The sequence below is a fragment of the Propithecus coquereli genome, unplaced genomic scaffold (assembly GCF_000956105.1).
Source record: "Propithecus coquereli isolate 6110/MARCELLA unplaced genomic scaffold, Pcoq_1.0 Scaffold633, whole genome shotgun sequence".
Lineage (NCBI taxonomy): Eukaryota > Metazoa > Chordata > Mammalia > Primates > Indriidae > Propithecus > Propithecus coquereli.
The window spans coordinates 480652-498604 of NW_012152319.1; the positions used below are offsets into that span (position 1 = coordinate 480652).

The 17953-nt window shown below is 37.0% G+C and overlaps 1 protein-coding gene across 2 annotated transcripts in view; it reads left to right on the plus strand.

The window, feature by feature from the left end:
- SMC1B (structural maintenance of chromosomes 1B) overlaps positions 1 to 17953 on the plus strand; it is an 80772-nt gene that overhangs the window by 11097 nt on the left and 51722 nt on the right. For both annotated transcript variants that reach the window (XM_012659787.1, XM_012659786.1), the window contains exons 2-7: positions 3799 to 3987; positions 5507 to 5619; positions 5709 to 5912; positions 8272 to 8510; positions 10232 to 10490; positions 11373 to 11513. In XM_012659787.1, coding sequence (XP_012515241.1) covers positions 3799 to 3987; positions 5507 to 5619; positions 5709 to 5912; positions 8272 to 8510; positions 10232 to 10490; positions 11373 to 11513 — 1145 coding nt within the window. The remainder of the gene's footprint in view (positions 1 to 3798; positions 3988 to 5506; positions 5620 to 5708; positions 5913 to 8271; positions 8511 to 10231; positions 10491 to 11372; positions 11514 to 17953) is intronic.

A 17953-nucleotide genomic window follows, 5' to 3' on the forward strand; every position in this document is an offset into this window, starting at 1 on the left:
AAAAAAAAAAAAAAAAAGTAGAGGAATCATCAGTGGAGAGGCCCAGGCCTAGAGAGGAAAGAACCCAGAAGGAATTTTGAAAGGGCAAGAATCCTTCCATCAAAGGGCACAGCCAGCCAGAGGCTACCTCACAGGGAGAGAAGTGGGGAATAAATACCCAGACCTCACTCTTTTCCCCTTCTCCAACCTGCTGCCAGGGCTTTGTGTGCATTTTATCTTAAAACTTATTATAGTATATTTTAATTTCCTGCTTTTAATGGAAAGAGCATAGGTTTTGGAATCAGACATATCACTCCAAGACACATGAGTTGTTTAACTTTGAGCCTCTGCTTCTTTATTTGAAAATGCAAATTAAAAATCTATCATATAGGATTGTTTTGAAGACAAAATAACAGATGCAGGGTGTCTGGCACAAAATGGGGTTCAATAGAAGTTGAGCACATTCCCCACTGTGAGCACCTTGGAGAAATCAGGAGAAAAAATTACAACAAATTTAGTTTAAAGATCTAATTGATTTTTATTTATAATTCTAGAGTCAGGCAACACCTCATTCTATAAAGTAGAATGAGAGTTCCACTGGGCATTACAGACTGGTTGGTTTTTATAAGGTGAGAACACGGAAACAGCAATAAAAGTGGATTGGTTAACAGGTTACTGCAGGTTACTTTTCTCACAAAGGTTAAAGCAGTGGGGACTTCCTTATCAGGCTGACTCAGGTAGACTGAGCTCTTTTCTAATTGGTTCCTGTGAATCTCCTGTTTTCAGGAAAAACTGGTCTGTTTGGGGATTTACCTGCTTCCTTAAGGTTTCAGTTTGGTTATATGGCACTTAGCATGAGTGACTCCATTTGGTTTGGTCTGGTCTGTTGGGGTTTAGTGATAGAGGCTAGTCCAAAACTATCGCCTCCCATAAATTTCGTTTAACAAGGTAAAATCCTACATATTGTTAGTCCTTTTAGCCCTAGTGCTTAGTTAAGTGCGTGATAAATAGGTGTTCAGAAAGTGTTTGTAGAATGAATGAATGAGTTTGAGGGGAGAAGAGATTGAAGGTTGAAAAGTAAGGGAGACTTGAACTGGTAGAGGGATGATGAATAAGGAGAGCAATGAGAGAGATCCTTAGAGTTGAATCAAAAGGGACTTTGAAAATGATAGTGTAATTTTTATATCTTTGAATACTTTGTCCATGTTTAGCAAGTGATGACAGCCTAAAAGATGACTTCCAGAATCATTATTTTCTAAATTATGGTTTTAAATTATTTACAGCAGAGTTCCCCAATCTGACCATTACAAAACTTGACTTGGTTCGTTCATTCTTTCATTTTTTATCAGCAGGTGGTTGTTAAACTAACACAAGCTGGCAGGTAGGCATTTAATAAGTGTTTTTTTTTTTTTTTTTTTTTTTTTGAGACAGAGTCTCACTGTGTTGCCCGGGCTAGAGTGCCGTGGTGTCATCCTAGCTCACAGCAACCTCAAACTCCTGGGTTCAAGCGATCCTCCTGCCTCAGCCTCCCGAGTAGCTGGGACTACAGACATGTGCCACCATGCCCGGCTAATTTTTTTTTTTTTCTAAATATTTTTAGTTGTCCAATTAATTTCCTTCTAATTTTAGTAGAGACGGGGTCTCGCTCTTGCTCAGGCTGGTTTCGAACTCCTGAGCTCAAACAATCCGTCCACCTCGGCCTCCCAGAGAGCTAGGATTACAGGCACGAACTACCGCGCCCGGCCAATAAGTGTTTCTTGACCATATTGTTTGAAGTTGCCTCTCCTAGTTACTCTTGTTTTATCATCTAGTTTATCTTCTCATGATACTTATCACAGTATGTAACTGTCTTTTCTTATCTGACACTCGTGATAAAATATAACGTTCATTAGGCAGGGACGATATTAATTGAATGAATGAGTTTGGGTGGAGAAGTATTTATTTTAGGCAGATTTTAAGTAAGAATTGACCAAAAAGACATTCTGTTTAGCTGCTACTTAATAATTACTTCAATTACTGAATTGAATTACTTAATAACTTAATTCAATGAATGTTTATTTTGTCCTATATGCACTGTCTTACAATAACCTTCAATGTGTGGATTATCAGTTAACCCAAAAAAGCCACATTTCTTACCTATTAGTTAACTGAGACTCAGCTAAATAAATTTGCAGCATCTTAACCATTTTTGGTTCTTTTTAGAAAGATCCTAAACCTCTTTTTAGAAAGATCCTAAGCCATATTATTATAGTAGCTGACAACATCATTTTTCTTTGTTCATTTTACTTTCCCCATAAAATTTAAATTATTAATACTTGTGGATGTGGGGGGGAAGGGACATGAAAAAGAAAAAAAACATTAAATGGAGATGGTAGTAGTTACATTGACACTGCACCTTGGAAATTGTATTAGAGCCAATTATGGGCTCATGGCTGAATAACAAGTTTACCATTGGGTTGGGAATCTACACTGCTACCCCTAGGTTCAATGATTTGCTAGAAGGACTCACAGGACTCAGCATATAGTTGTACTCAAGACTATTATACAATAAAGAGATAGAAAGCAAACCTGAGCAAAGGGAAAAGGCGCCTAGGGTGAAGTCTTAGGAAACCAGGCACAGGATTCTAAGAGTCTTTGCCCATTGGAGTTACACCGTGTTTAAATTCCTCCAGCAACCAGACTGCAAGTGTGAAATACTGCCTACTAAGGAATCTTACTAAAGACTCAGTGCCTAGGGTTTTGTTTTTGTGTTTATTTGGGAGATGGTCACATAGGTACCCTCTGCCTATCATGTACCAAAATTCTGGAACCCTGGAAAGAAAGCATGTGTTCAGCATAAATCACATTGTTTGGATACTTTAAGCCCAGTGAGCCATTCTTACCAGGGAGTGGTAGAAACCCTCCCAAAAATACAAATACAAATCCCAAGATGCCAGCCAACCTTGTAAACAGGCCTTTCAAAGAATAGGAATCTCAGGCCTGTTATATAATTTTTCTATAGCACAATCTCATACCAATTATAAATATTCTAGAAATTTTAGTCTAGTCCTTGGGAAGATCCTGGATTTTGTTAGTCTTTTTTGTTTGTTTTTGTTTTTGAGTATGTGAGGGTTTGGTGCTGCACTGATGCTTTAGATGATCATTTCCGTATTTATAAAATGAAGGTAACTGAAATTCAGGTAAGTTAAATGATTTGCCATGGTGTGATACCTAATAATGAGAGCTGGGATTTAGATTCATGTATTTAGATCCTTAATTTAGACCTTTTTTTTTTTTTTTTTTTGAGACAGAGTCTCACTCTGTTGCCCGGGCTAGAGTGAGTGCCGTGGCGTCAGCCTAGCTCACAGCAACCTCACACTCCTGGGCTCAAGCGATCCTACTGCCTCAGCCTCCCGAGTAGCTGGGACTACAGACATGCGCCACCATGCCTGGCTAATTTTTTCTATATATTTTTAGTTGTCCAATTAATTTCTTTCTCTTTTTAGTAGAGACGGGGTCTCGCTCTTGCTCAGGCTGGTCTCGAACTCTTGAGCTCAAACAATCCGCCCGCCTCGGCCTCCCAGAGAGCTAGGATTACAGGCGTGAGCCACCGCGCCCAGCCATAATTTAGACCTTTTAATGCTCCTTGATAGCTGCAGAAAAGAAACAAGTAATCTACATTAAATTTCTTGGTCACATGCATTTTTAACATTGACAAAACAGGATTATTTAGACATGTGCCCTGGCTATATTTCACTTCTATTGGTGGCCTGATTTCAGTTCTGGGCAAAGTGTTTTATCATTAAGAATGGGTAATGCTTTATCTCTTTTCATCACCAGGAAAATCCAATGTAATGGATGCACTTAGTTTTGTAATGGGAGAGAAAACAGTTAATTTAAGAGTGAAAAATATTCAAGAGCTTATTCATGGTGCACATATTGGAAAACCTGTTTCTTCTTCTGCAAGTGTAAAAATTGTATATGTGGAAGAAAGTGGAGAAGAGAAAACATTTGCAAGGATTATCCGAGGTATTTTTTTGTAGATATTTGCTTATGAGTCATTTGATTTTTCAAGAGTTAAGATTGCCCGTTTTTTTCTTTCTTTGAAGGGTGTGATTTATTATTCTATTGGCATAGTAAACTAGAGTTTCTTTTTTTTCCCTTGGATAGCAAATACCAGAACCGAGTAACAGAACCTGTTTAATTCTTCACTAAAACTTTTCCTTAAGCAGACATATTTGTTCACATCCCTCTACTGTTAAATAACATTTTTATATCTGGATATTTGGTAAAGATGAAGGAGGGAGCCTACCTTGAAGACAGAAAAATCATAGAAATTCTTGAGGTTCTTCATGTTTATCAGATTTACTTAGTGATGAACTAATTGTATGCATATTTTTGACCTGTGTAGACAGTTTTTTCTACCACCAGAAAGCAAATTGAGTGAAATGTTTGAATTTGTGATTTGTGATTTATTCATAAATTCCTTGTATTTCCTGAATAAATGAGATTGAGAGTTGTTTATATATATATTTCATCCTATGCTAGGATTTTACAGAGCCTCACTGAATAGGTGTTTTGGTTTTGTTTTTTGTTGTTGTTTTCATTCTGGTCCACTAGAACATTTCTAATGAGTAAATATTGTTTTACTAACCTCCCCCAAATTCAGTGACAGATGATTTAGAAATACGTATTATATACATTTACTTGAATGTGTAATTTAAGTATTTCACCACTTTATCACTCAGATATGTTCATTGGCTAGTTTTCTCACTTTCTTTGGATTTTTAACTCAAAAGTCTCCATCTCAGTAAGGATTCCCTCACCCACCCTATTTCAAATTGCAGTGCCAGCCAGGTGTGGTGGGAAGCTGAGGCAGTTAGGATCGCTTAAGCCTAGGAGTTTGAGACCAGCCTGGGCAACATATCAAGACCCCATCTCTAGAAAAATTTAAACAATTAAAAAAAATTAGCTGGGCATAATGGTGCATGCCTGTAGTCCTAACTACTTGGGAGGGTGAAGTGAGAGAATCACTTGAACCCAGGAGTTTGAGGCTGCAGTGAGCTATGATCATGCCACTGCACTCCAGCCTGGCCAGCAGAGCGAGAGAGACCCTGTCCCTAAAAATAATAATAAAATAAATAAAATTGCAACGCCTGTTCCTCCTATGTAGAAACTTCCATTTCTCCATCCTAGTTCATCTTTATTCCTTAGCACTTACCACTTTCTAACATACTGTTTATTTTACTTACATATCTCATTTTGTTGTCTTCCCACCTGGGATATAAGCTCCTGAGATCAGAGACTTTTATCTGTTTTGTTCCCTGCTATAAAATAGTCCTTGGCATATTAATAGACACTCAATATTTGTTACTACACTTGATCTTAGGCCAGGAGCAATTACAGTCAATATTTGTTGACTGATTAAATGCATTTATTACCATGTATATTATTGCTAACTGGCCATTTCAATAAGAATAATAATTTTATATTTACTTATATATGACCAATATTCATATTTTCTATAACAATTTTTATTTTATTTTAGGGGCATGTTCAGAATTCCGTTTTAATGATAATGTTGTGAGTCATTCTGCTTACATAGCAGAATTGGAAAAGATAGGCATAATAGTCAAAGCACGAAACTGTTTAGTTTTTCAGGTAAGTAGCTGTAGTAGTTTGTTTGATTCATAGTTATAAAAATACATCACTGTATTTTATATACTGGTGTGCTTAACTGTTTCTAAAAGGGAACTATAGAGTTGATTTCAATGAAAAAACCCAAAGAAAGAACCCAGTTTTTTGAGGAAATCAGCACTTCAGGAGAGCTTATAGGAGAATATGAGGAGAAGAAAAGAAAGTTACAGAAAGCTGAAGAGGATGCACAGTTTAATTTTAATAAGAAAAAAAATGCAGCAGCAGAGCGCAGGCAAGCAAAATTAGAGAAGGAAGAGGTAAGGTGTCAAAAAGATATAACCGTTAAGTGTTCAATATAAAACTTTCTGTTAGAATTACTATGTATGGGCATGAAGTTACCAAGAAACTTTCTTTACTAATATAAGACAAAGCCCAATATTCATTAAAAGTAAACTTTTATATCTACCAATATTTATTGTATTCGAAATTCAAACTAAAAATATAAAAAATATTTTTGGTGATCCATATAAAAATAGAAATAAACTCATTATATGTTGACATAAATAACATATTTTTATGAAAAATGACTATATTTGCCAAAACGAATGAATTAGAAGGCAGACATTGTTTTACGTTTTTATAATCTCTTTAATGTCTGGCTTAATAGAAGACAGACAGCTGGATTCTCATATGCACTTCTGCCTTAAATCTAATTTGTGCTGTGGCCCAGCAGTTTTACCCACCATTGACTTTTGCACCGGCAATGCAAGTGTCAACACACTAAAAATGGCAAATAAAGTCTTATATTACTATGAAAATAGTTTTTTCCTTCAGGAACTCCCTAAAAGGGTCTTGGGGACCCTAAAGGAAGCCATAGCTGCACTACATGCAAAGTTCTGTAGGATTTCTTAGTGCCCTGAATTCATGATGCCTAGTATAGTAAGTACCTTATCTAAGGTTGGTAATTGTTTGCATTTAGAATGATCTTTTTCAAATGCAAATCAGATCCTGTCTTTCCCTTGTATAAAACCTTCCAGTTCAGTGCTTCCCACTACACTGAGAATCTAGTCTCTGATATAGCCTACCAATCTTGCCTCTGTTCACCTCTTGAGCCTTAACTTCCTCTGCTTTGCTACCATATTGACCTTTATTATTTATTGAATGCACCAGATTTTGCCATTTCCTCTGCCCAGATAGCTGTATGCCTGATTTTTACATAGCTGATACTTTCTCATTCAAGTTTTTTATAAAAAGCCATTTTCTCAGGCAGGTACTTGCTGCTATCCATGCCCCCAATCTAAATTAGCATCCCCTCCCTTGTACTATCACATTAGTCTATTTTATTTCTTTTGTAACATTTATTGCTGTATGAAATTATCTTGTTTATTATTTGTTTGCTTGTTTATTCTCTGACTTCTTTTCCTCCCTCTTCCCCCCATTAGAATAACTGGAGTAAAAGCTTTGTAAGTGTTGAGACGACCTGTCTTGTTCTCCACTATATTCCCAGCACATAAATCAGGGCCTGGAATGTAGTACACACTCAATAAATATTTGAAAAATAAATGAAAGGTAGATGTGTTCCTTAGTGGCAATGTTTCTCTGTGTCTTCATGTTTTTTAATGTGTGTACATGTCCTTGGTTTTGTTAGTGGAAAGGAGTGACATCAGTGAAGGTCAGACTACTATTCGCAATGTACTGAAATAGGTTAACAGAATTGCAAAATTTAAATATTATAAAGACAATTAGAATAATCCAGCCAGGCACGGTGACTCCTGCCTATAATCCTAGCACTCTGGGAGGCTGAGGTGGGAGGTTCGCTTGAGGTCAAGAGTTGGAGACCAGCCTGAGCAAGAGCGAGACCCTGTCTCTACTAAAAATAGAAAAAATTATCTGGGCATCATGGTGTGTGCCTGTAGTCCCAGCTACTCAGCAGGCTGAGGCAGGAGGATCACTTGAGCCCAGGAGTTTGAGGTTGCAGAGAGCTAGGCTGACGCCATGGCGCTCTAGCCCAGGCACAGAGCAAGACTCTGTCTCAAACAAAAAAAAAGAATAATCCAACTTCCTAATTATATTTTACAACATCTTGGCAGATGACTGTTTACCTGTTACTTGGAATACTTCCAATATAGATTAGGAGCTCTTCTCTCGAGGCAGCGTATTCCTTTATTTCTTTATCAATAGCACCAATGTTAAGGAAAATTTTTTTCACATATAGTTCAGAACTGTAATAGTCCTATTAGTTCTGTCAGTAGGAAAATTACTCCCTGTAGCAGGACTTTTACCTGGAATTATTAAATTTTAAGTTTCTAGGGACCTTGTAAGTCACATAACACTCTTCCTTCAGTTTACAAATGAGGAAACTGATGAGAAATGTTAATGGATTTGCCAGACTCATGGGTCAAGATAGAAATGGGATTAGGACCCAGGGTGCCACTTCGTTCTTTACCATCGTACCACTAAGTGCATGAACATAAAATCATTACTGGTATATTGACTTATTTTAAAAGTATATCCAGAAACCCTCTCCAAATAATGCTACTTTTGGCAAGAATACTGTTTCTTAATGATGTAAATAAAAATTCATTAGAGATCATTTGTTGGTACAATAGTTGGTTTATGAAAGGCCAGCTTACATATACTCCCTTTTAGCTACTGTTGAATTGTGCTGTTTTACAGGCAGAACGTTACCAGAGTCTCCTTGAAGAATTGAAAATAAACAAGATACAACTGCAGCTTTTCCAACTATATCATAATGAGAAAAAAATTCATTTTCTGAGCACCAAATTAGAGCATTTGAATAGGAATTTGAGTATCACGAAAGAGTCTTTTTCTCATCATGAAAGCATAGTTAAAGCCAAGAAAAAGGAACATGGAATGCTAACTAGACAACTGCAGCAAACAGAAAAAGAATTAAAGTGAGTTTTTAAAAATAGGTATTAACAGTTGGGTTTTATGTAGAGTGATAGAGAAAAATATAAGTGGCACTTCGAAAGTTGATTTTTAAAAATAAGATTTTCATTTTGGAATACTTTTAGATATACAGAAAAATTATTATAAATATAGTACAGAGCATTCTCATATTTCCCACACTCAGTTTCTCCTATTTATTAACATCTTAAATTAGTATGATACATTTGTCAGAATTGGTAAACCAGTATTGATATTATTAACTCAAGTGCATACTTTATTCATATTTTCTTAGTTTTTGCCTTATGTCCTTTTTCTGATCCAGAATACCATGTTACATTTTAGTTATCTATCTCCTTAGGCTCCTTTTGGCTGTGACAGTTTCTCAGACTTTCCTTGTTTTAGATGAGCTTGACAGTTTTGAGGAGTATTCGTCTAGCTTTTTTATAGAACGTCCCTCATTTGGGATTTGTCTGGTAGTTTCCTCATAATTAAACTGGGGTTGTGGGTTTTGGGGAGTAAGACCATAGAAGTAAAATGGTCTTATGGATTTAATAGATATTTTACATTTGGAATTATAACCCAATACTACATTATTTATTTTGTTGCCTAGATTGTTCCAGCTGTGGCCATCGAGAACTCTGAGTTGCTCTGTGTCTCTGAAATATTCCATTGTTGTGATTTTGGGGGAGCATTTCCTTTCCTTACTTTCTGGCACTATAAGATGCTCCAGGTTCATCTTATAAGAGCCAATCCTGGCACCAGACTGCCCCAGCTTGTATAAGCCTGCCCCAGGCCTATAATTGGTCATTTCTCCAAGGAGCCCTGGTTCCTTTTATTGGAGAATGGTATTAGGAACCAACATCTGGGTGCTGGGTATGCTCATTGCCACTGGGGTATCTTTGTTTCTAGACTTCTCAGCTGATAGAACTAGGAAATAAATGTATGTGTGTATACTACCTCTTATATATACACGTATCTATAAATATTTCCATATATAACCATCTATCTATAGTAAGCTAAACATGAGTTTATACTAATGTCTCCCAACTCTAATCCCTTACCACATGAAAGAATTATTCTACCCTCTCTTGCTTATCTATAACCTCCCACTTCAAGTGAGAAACCTGGCTTTCACCATCTGCCATCCATTTGCAAATTGTTCAGTTCCAGTAATCATGTATAGCAGTATCAGAATTGTTAACCCATCCCCCCATGGGAAGCAACTTTATAACTAGAGTACAGTGCTTATATACAGTTCCTTTTGTTTTTAGTCTTACAGACTCCACTCATTTCCAAAACTATTTAGGTGAGCACATTTTCCTTTCACCCCTTCAGTAAGGTTGCTTCATAAATTTGTAATAAAGTTAGATTCTTTTGCTACATTCTATATTCCATCTACGATCCATCAGCCTCCTAAGTGATTTTTTTAAAATTTGCTTGTGTTAAGGTTTACTCTTGGTGCCGTAGAGTTCTGTAGATTTTGACGAATTCATAGTGTCATGTGTCCACCATTACAGTATCATATAGGGTAGTTTGCACATAAAAGATGCCCTTTTGCTTCATCTATTCAACCCTCTCCTCACCTTGCCTACTCTTTGGCAACCATTAATCTGCTTACAGTCTCTGAAAGTTGGTTTATTTTTTACTGTGATTTGATCAAAAGAATTTCCTTTTATATATTAAAGAAATTAATTTCCTTTAAAGCAAACTTTTTTTTCCTTTTTAGATCTCTTGAAGCCCTTTTAAATCAGAAGAGGACTCAGTACATCAAAGCCAAAGAAAACACTTCTTACCACCTCAAGAAATTAGATGCAGCTAAGAAATCAATAAAGGACAGTGAAAAACAATGTTCTAAACAGGAAGATGACATAAGAGCCCTGGAGACAGAGCTGGTTGATTTAGATGGAGCATGGAGAAGTTTTGAAAAGCAGATTGAGGAAGAGATCTTACATAAAGGGCGAGACATTGAACTGGAAGCCAGTCAGGTGAAAAAGTCAATATGTGGGAAGTGTTTTGTTTCTGTTGTTTCAGCTTCTCCTTTTAATTAGAAAAAAATTTAAAGGATGACCTCTCTTTCTGATATTTTAAGAGGTTATCCTTAGAATGTAAATTATGGGGATTTAAATGTTTTAGCCTGTACACAAAATATAAATTTAGTCTTTAGACTAAGGTATTTGTCCTTTAAGGTTAGATGGCATTATAACATTTATGAGTTAATTAAAATCCTAGAAAATACTTCAGCAAGATTGCATAGTATTATTTTATAATAAAAGTTAGGCAATTAAGTTATCATTCTTAAGATAATTTTTCCTCATATTATAAAAACTTAACAGATATGTGTCGCTTTGAAGAGACATGATAATTGACAGGGAAATTGAGTACTTAAGATGCTTTAAAATGTTCAGTGATGAATTAATCTCCAACTTGTTATACAAGATTTAATTGTAACAAATTAATACTAGATATTCAAACATGTAATCGAGAGTTTTCAAACATTCTGTCAACTACATTTTTATTTATCTCTTTCATCAATTTTATGATAATCCTACATCACAATATATATACCAAAATAATTGTGACTAAAATATCATTTTCTCTGGATTTCCCCTTTTTCTTAAGATTTTTGGACAGAGACCTCATTATATAGGTTTTTTTGAATACCTTGTTGCTCTAAGTAGTTTTTAAAAAGGAGCCTTTCATATTATATTTACATTATTTTGTGTGAAGAAGATGGCCAATTATGATTTAATTTATATAAAGCAAGATTTTGATAAGATTAATTATGTGCTAGTACAGAATATCATACAAATAATTTCCTCTTATGCTTCTCTAAGTGAGTTAGCAATGTTTTAATACTGTTTATACAGCTTGATCGTTATAAAGAACTTAAGGAACAAGTAAGAAAGAAAGTAGGTATAATGACTCAACAACTGGAAAAACTGCAGTGGGAACAGAAGGCGGAGGAAGAAAGACTAGCATTTGAAAAGAGGAGGCATGGAGAAGTTCAGGTACCTCTGCTTGTGCAGTAATGATTTAGAATTATTCTCAGTGAAATTTTATTCTTACAGAATTAATTTTTCTAGATATAAATATAATTTGATTTACATCAAATATTAACAGTTTAAAAATTTCTGGACTATCTGTTGTGCTTTGTATTATTTAGGTGTTCTTTTATGCTTAAAATAAGGATTGACAGTGCCTTACTGAGTGAATACTTATGTATTCAGTAAGCGTTTTTTGTGCATCTATTAATATGTAGTTATAGGCATGGTCAGAAGATACAGTCTCTGTTCTTATGTGTGTTTTAATCCAGAGGAGTTAGGAGGAGGATAAATAAAGGCAAAAAAAAAAAGTGTCATAATGAGGTAAATGCAAAGTCATTTGAAAACATTAAGGACATGCTACTGCCCAAGAAGAGCTAATTAGTCTACATCAGGAGTAACCATCAAGACAGTATTATGTTATCCTTCCTCAGAGTCTTGTTCTTCACTTAATATGTGCAAATCAACAAATAACTAAATTATTTAACTCCTCTGGGCTTTTATTTCTTCATTTGTGTGATAAGGATAGGTATGTCTACTTCATAGTGATGGGCAGATTGAGTAAGAGGAAAGTGAATATGATAATATACCAAGCATTTAGTCTCTCCCTCTTATGCCTCATGACCTTTTCTAAAGACTGAGGATTTGGGCTATAAAATTATTATGGGATATTCAGCAATAATAAAAATTATTATTATGGAGTCTATGGGCCATCCTGAAAATGGGACCTTTTTTTCTGCTTTATGTCTCACAACAATACTATAGAGTTATGTATTTGCTCTAGTGTACGAATGAAGAAAATGAAATATGTCTCTAGAAATTGGTCTCACATTTTTCAGGAATAACAACAGTAATGCTATAATATAGTGTTTATTTGTATATACTGTGTACCAAGCACTGCTGTAACTCAGTAATCCTCAACCTCATGAGGTTTTTTTTACAGGCATACCTTGGAGATATTCTAGGTTCTGTTCCAGACCATCACAATAAAGCGAATATAAAAATAGAGCAATGTAATCCTAGCACTCTGGGAGGCCGAGGCGGGCGGCTTGTTTGAGCTCAGGAGTTTGAAACCAGCCTGAGCAAGAGCGAGACCCCGTCCCTACTAAAAATAAAAAGAAATTAATCGGACAACTAAAAATATATATTAAAAAAAAACTAGCCGGGCATGGTGGTGCATGCCTGTAGTCCCAGCTACTCGGGAGGCTGAGGCATTGCTTGAGCCCAGGAGTGTGAGCTTGCTATGAGCTAGGCTGACGCCACGGCACTCGCTCTAGCCTGGGCAAAAGAGTGAGATTCTGTCTCAAAAAAATAAGTAAATAAATAAAGCAAGTTACGTAAATGTTTTGGTTTCCCAGTGCATATAAAGGTTATGTTTACACTATAGTGTAGTCTGTTAAATGTGCAATAGCATCAGGTCTAAAAAAATGTACATACCTTAATTTAAAAACACTTGCTAAAAAATGCTTATGATCATCTGAGCCTTCAGTGAGCCATAATCTTTTTGCTGGTGGAGGATCTTGCCTTGATATTGATGGCTGCTGGCTGATCAGGGTGGTGGTTGCTGAAGGTTGGAGTGGCTGTGGCAATTTCTTAAAATAAGACAACAATGAAGTTTGCTGCTTGAGTGACTCTTCCTTTCACAAAAGATTTCTCTGTAGCATGCGATACTATTTGATAGCATTTTGCCCATAGTAGAATGTCTTTCAAAATTGGGGTCAGTCCTCTCAAACCCTATTGCTGCTTTATCAACTAAGTTTATGGAGCATTCTGCATTCTTTATTGTCATTTCAACAGTGTTGACAACATCTTTACTAGGAGTGGGTCCGATCTCAAGAAACAACTTTCTTTGATCATCTGTAAGAAACAACTCTTCATCCATTAAAGTTTTATTATGATATTATAGCAATTCAGTCACCACTTGCAGTTCTAATTCTCTTACCGTTTCTACCACATCTGCAGTGACTTCCTCCAGTGGTATCTTGAGCCCCTCAAAGTGATATCTTGAGCCCCATCCAGAAGCGTTGGAATCAACTTCTTCCAAACTCCAATAAATGTTGATATTCTGACCTCCTCCCATGAATCACAAATGTTTTTGATGGCATCTAGAATGGTGGATTCTTTCCAGAAGGTTTTCAGTTTGCTTTGACCAGATCCATTTGAGGAATCATTATCTATGGCAACTATAGCCTTATAAAATGTATTTCTTAAATGATAAGACTTGAAAGTTGAAATCACTTCTTGATCCATGGGCTGCAGAATGGATATTGTGTTAGTAGGCATGCAAACAACATTTATCTCCTTTAACATCTCCATCAGAACTCTTAGGTTGGCCGGGCGCGGTGGCTCACGCCTGTAATCCTAGCTCTCTGGGGGGCCGAGGTGGGTGGATTGTTTGAGCTCAGGAGTTCGAAACCAGCCTGAGCAAGAGCGAGACCCTGTCTTTACTAAAATTAGAAAGAAATTAATTGGACAACTAAAAATATATAGAAAAAATTAGCCGGGCATGGTGGCACATGCCTGTAGTCCCAGCTACGCGGGAGGCTGAGGCAGGAGGATCGCTTGAGCCCAAGAGTTTGAGGTTACTGTGAGCTAGGATGATGCCACGGCACTCTAGCCCGGGCAACACAGTGAGACTCTGTCTCAAAAAAAAAAAAAAAGAACTCTTAGGTTATCAGGTACATTGTCAATGAACAGTAATATTTTGAAATGAATATTTTTTTCTGAGCAGTGCGCTTAAACTTTCTGCATGTGCCGTAAATAGATGTGCTGTCATCCAGACTTTGTTATTCCATTTATAGAGCACAGGCAGAGCAGATTTAACATCATTCTTAAGGGCCCTAGGATTTTCAGAATGGTAAATAAACCTTGGCTTCAACTTAAAAGTCACCAGCTGCATTGGCTTCTAACAAAAGAATCAGCCTGTCTTTTGAAGCTTTGAAGCCAGGTATTCTCGTCTCTAGATGGCATTTTTCCCCCAGTATAAGGCTGTTCCATCTACATTGGAAATCTGTTGTTCAGTGTAGCCACCTTCATCTATGTTCTTAGCTAGATCTTCTGGATAACTTGCTGCAGTTTCTACATCACTTTTGCTGCTTCACCTTGCTTTTTTTTTTTTTTTTTTTTGATATAGGTAGGGTCTCACTATGTTGCTCAGGCTGGTCTTGAACTGACTTCAAGTGATCTTCCCACCTTGGCCTTCTGAAGTGCTGGAGTTAAAGGCTTGAGCTACCACACCTGGCCTTACCTTGCACTTTTGTGCTATGGAGATGGCTTCCTTCCTTAGCCCTCATGAACCAAGCTCTGCTAGCTTCCAGCTTTTCTTCTGCAGCTTTCTCACCTCTCTCAGCCTTCATAGAATTGAAGAGAGTTAGGGCAGGGCCCTAAGGGAATGTTGTGGCTGGTTTGGTCATCTATCCAGACCACTAAAACTTCTTCCATATCAGCAATAAGGCTGTTTTGCTTTCTTATCATTTTTGTGTTCACTGGACTAGCACTTTTAATTTCCTTCAAGAACCTTTCTTTGTATTCACAATTTGGCTAACTAGTGCAAAAATCTGGCTTTTGGCATGCCTTCCTCACTAAGCTTAATCATTTCTAGCTTTTGATTTAAAGTGAGAAAGAGTCAACTCTTCTGAACACTTAGTGGTTATTATAGGGTCATTAACTGGCCTAATTTCAATATTGTGTCTCAGGCAATAGGGAGACCTGAGGAAAGAGAGAGTTGGGGGAACAGCTGGTCAATGGAATAGTTAAAATTCATACATTTATTGATTAAGTTTACTACATTATCTGGATGCGGTTCATGGTGCCCCAAAACAATTACAATAGTAACATCAGTGATCACTGACCACAGGTTACCACAACAGGTATAATAATAATGAAAAAGTTTCAAGTGTTACAAGAATTAACCAAAATGTGACACAGAGACACAAGTGAGCACATGCTGTTGGAAAAATAGCACTGGTAGACTTGCTGGATGCAGGGTTGCCACAAAGCTTCAATTTGTAAAAAATGTAGTATCTGTGAAGTGCAATAAAGTGATATGCAATGAAACAAGGTGTGTCTGTATTATATTCTCATCCTGTTTTTTTTCTTCTTGTCTACACTCACTGCCTTTGTGATCTGTAGTCACACAGCTTTAAATACCATCTGCCAATGACTCCCAAATTTGTATCTCTAGCTCAGGTCTTCTAATCTCCAACCTCATATATCCAGCTGCATTTTGGACATTGAATAGACATCTCAAACTTAAGTCCGAAACTGAACTCATCTTCCCACCCAAATATGCTCCACACATAGTCTTTTCCATCTCAGGTGATGACAGTTCAATCTTACTGGTTTCTCAGGCCAAAAAAGTAGAGTCTATCTTTGAATCTTTTAGGAAATTCTGTTGGCTTCACCTTCAGAATGTACCAAGAATCTGATCACTTATCTCCATTTCTTTTGCTTCCACCCTGATCCAAGTCACCATCTTTTGGGGGATTTAGATCAATGTCATAGCCTACTAGGTTTCTCTGCTTCCACACTTGACTCCTCCACACTAGTCTCAGGACAGCAGCCAAAGTGATGCTTTAAGTATCGAGATCAAATCATGAAGCTTGCTCTTTTATAAAATCCTCCAGTGGCTCTCTATCACACCTGAAGTTTAAGTCAGAGTCCTTAAAAGGCCTACATAGACCTACCTGATCTGCTGTCCCCTCCTGCCACCATTTACCTCTCAAACCTTGTCTTATCTTTTATTTTTTTATTTATTTTTGAGATGGAGTCTTGACATGTTTCCCAGGCTGGTCTTGAACTCCTGGCCTCAGGGGATCCTCCTGCTTCAGCCTCCCAAAGTGCTGGGATGCAGGCATGAGCCACCACACCAGCTTGCTAAACCTCTTTTTCTATTCTTGTTCTCTATGGTCTGGCTGTAGTGGCCTCCTGGAATGTATCAGACATGTTTCTGCCTGAGGGCCTTTACACTGGTTATTCCTCTGCCTGGAACACGTTTTTCTTACATTTCTTCCTTTCTAACTCCCTTACTTTCTGCAAGTCTTTGTTCAAATGTTGCCTTCTCCATGAGGCCTAGCCTGACTACCTTATTTAAAATTGTATTAATAGTCCCCATAGCACTTCTGCTCTCCTTTCCCTGGCTCTATTTTTCCCATAGCATTAATTTCCTGACATACTATTTAATTTACTTATATTTGTCTACCTTCCCCCTCTAAAATGTAAGCTCCACAAGAGCAAGGATATTTGTTTTGTTTACTGATGAATCCCAGGCAACCTAGAATAGTTCTTTATCCAGAGCCGACAATAAATATTTGTTGAATTAATGTATTTCATAGATTAGGGGATCAAAGCACAAGATGATTAAGTTAACTTGGTTTAGCTAGTGCTATAAGTGAAAGAACTTTGATTTGATTCCAAACTCCTCATCTCCAGAATGACTCTCCTTAACCCTTATACTGTATTGTTTCATTTTAGTCATTTTGTGATTTGGCAGATGAAAATACAAACAAATATGAAAGTCATAGTATATGATAGTTCTGTGAGTAGAAGAGAAGGCATTTTATGCAAGGAGAAAAACAAAGGTAGTAACATAGCAGGAATTACTTTTAAAACATTTGTATAATTATATAATTTGTGTCATAAAATTATGCGCCAATGTCTGAAAACACACATTGCACATTTTTACCTTTGTGCATGCTAATTTCTTTTTGGGATAACCTATTCATCCTTGCATGTTAAATTATATAGTTACCCATACTACAAAGCCTTCCTCGGCCTTCCTTTTTTCCCTACCCCACCTCCAAAAAAGAGCCAAAAAATAATTTGCTCCTCATGTAACTACCCATTGTTCTTAATCTGTATCTGCCAAATGCTTTTATCAAATTGCATAAAAATTATAATTAATTGGTGCAGCTTAACTAGACTGGAAGCTTCGTAAAAGTAGGATTCTAATGGTGTCCATTGTAAACCTTGCACTTAGGAGCTGTCAATAAGTGTTGGTTGAATTGCTGTTATCTGTTGAGTACAAAAAAGAAGAAGAAGTAACATGTCAGGGTGGAGAAAGATGGAGAAGACCTGTACCCAAACTCAGTTTTTCACAAGACTGATGACTCCCTACACAGACAAAAGAGTGTAACTTTACACAGGTCCCAAGATCTCTGGCACTGGGCAGTGGTTAGTTTTCCCAACAACTAGCACAATCAGCCAGCATCTCAAATCCAGAATGCCTGATACCAAGGTAGTCTGATAATCTCATATCTCACAAGTGTCCAGTGGAGCACCCAGACCCTGGCATAGCTCCCTGTGGGATGGTGAACAGAAAGGGGACCCATGCCTTCTCTGGTTGATCCTGGCCTTTTATATTTTCTCCAGTAAAATCTATTCAGCCTGAGCCATGTCTGAAATTTGGC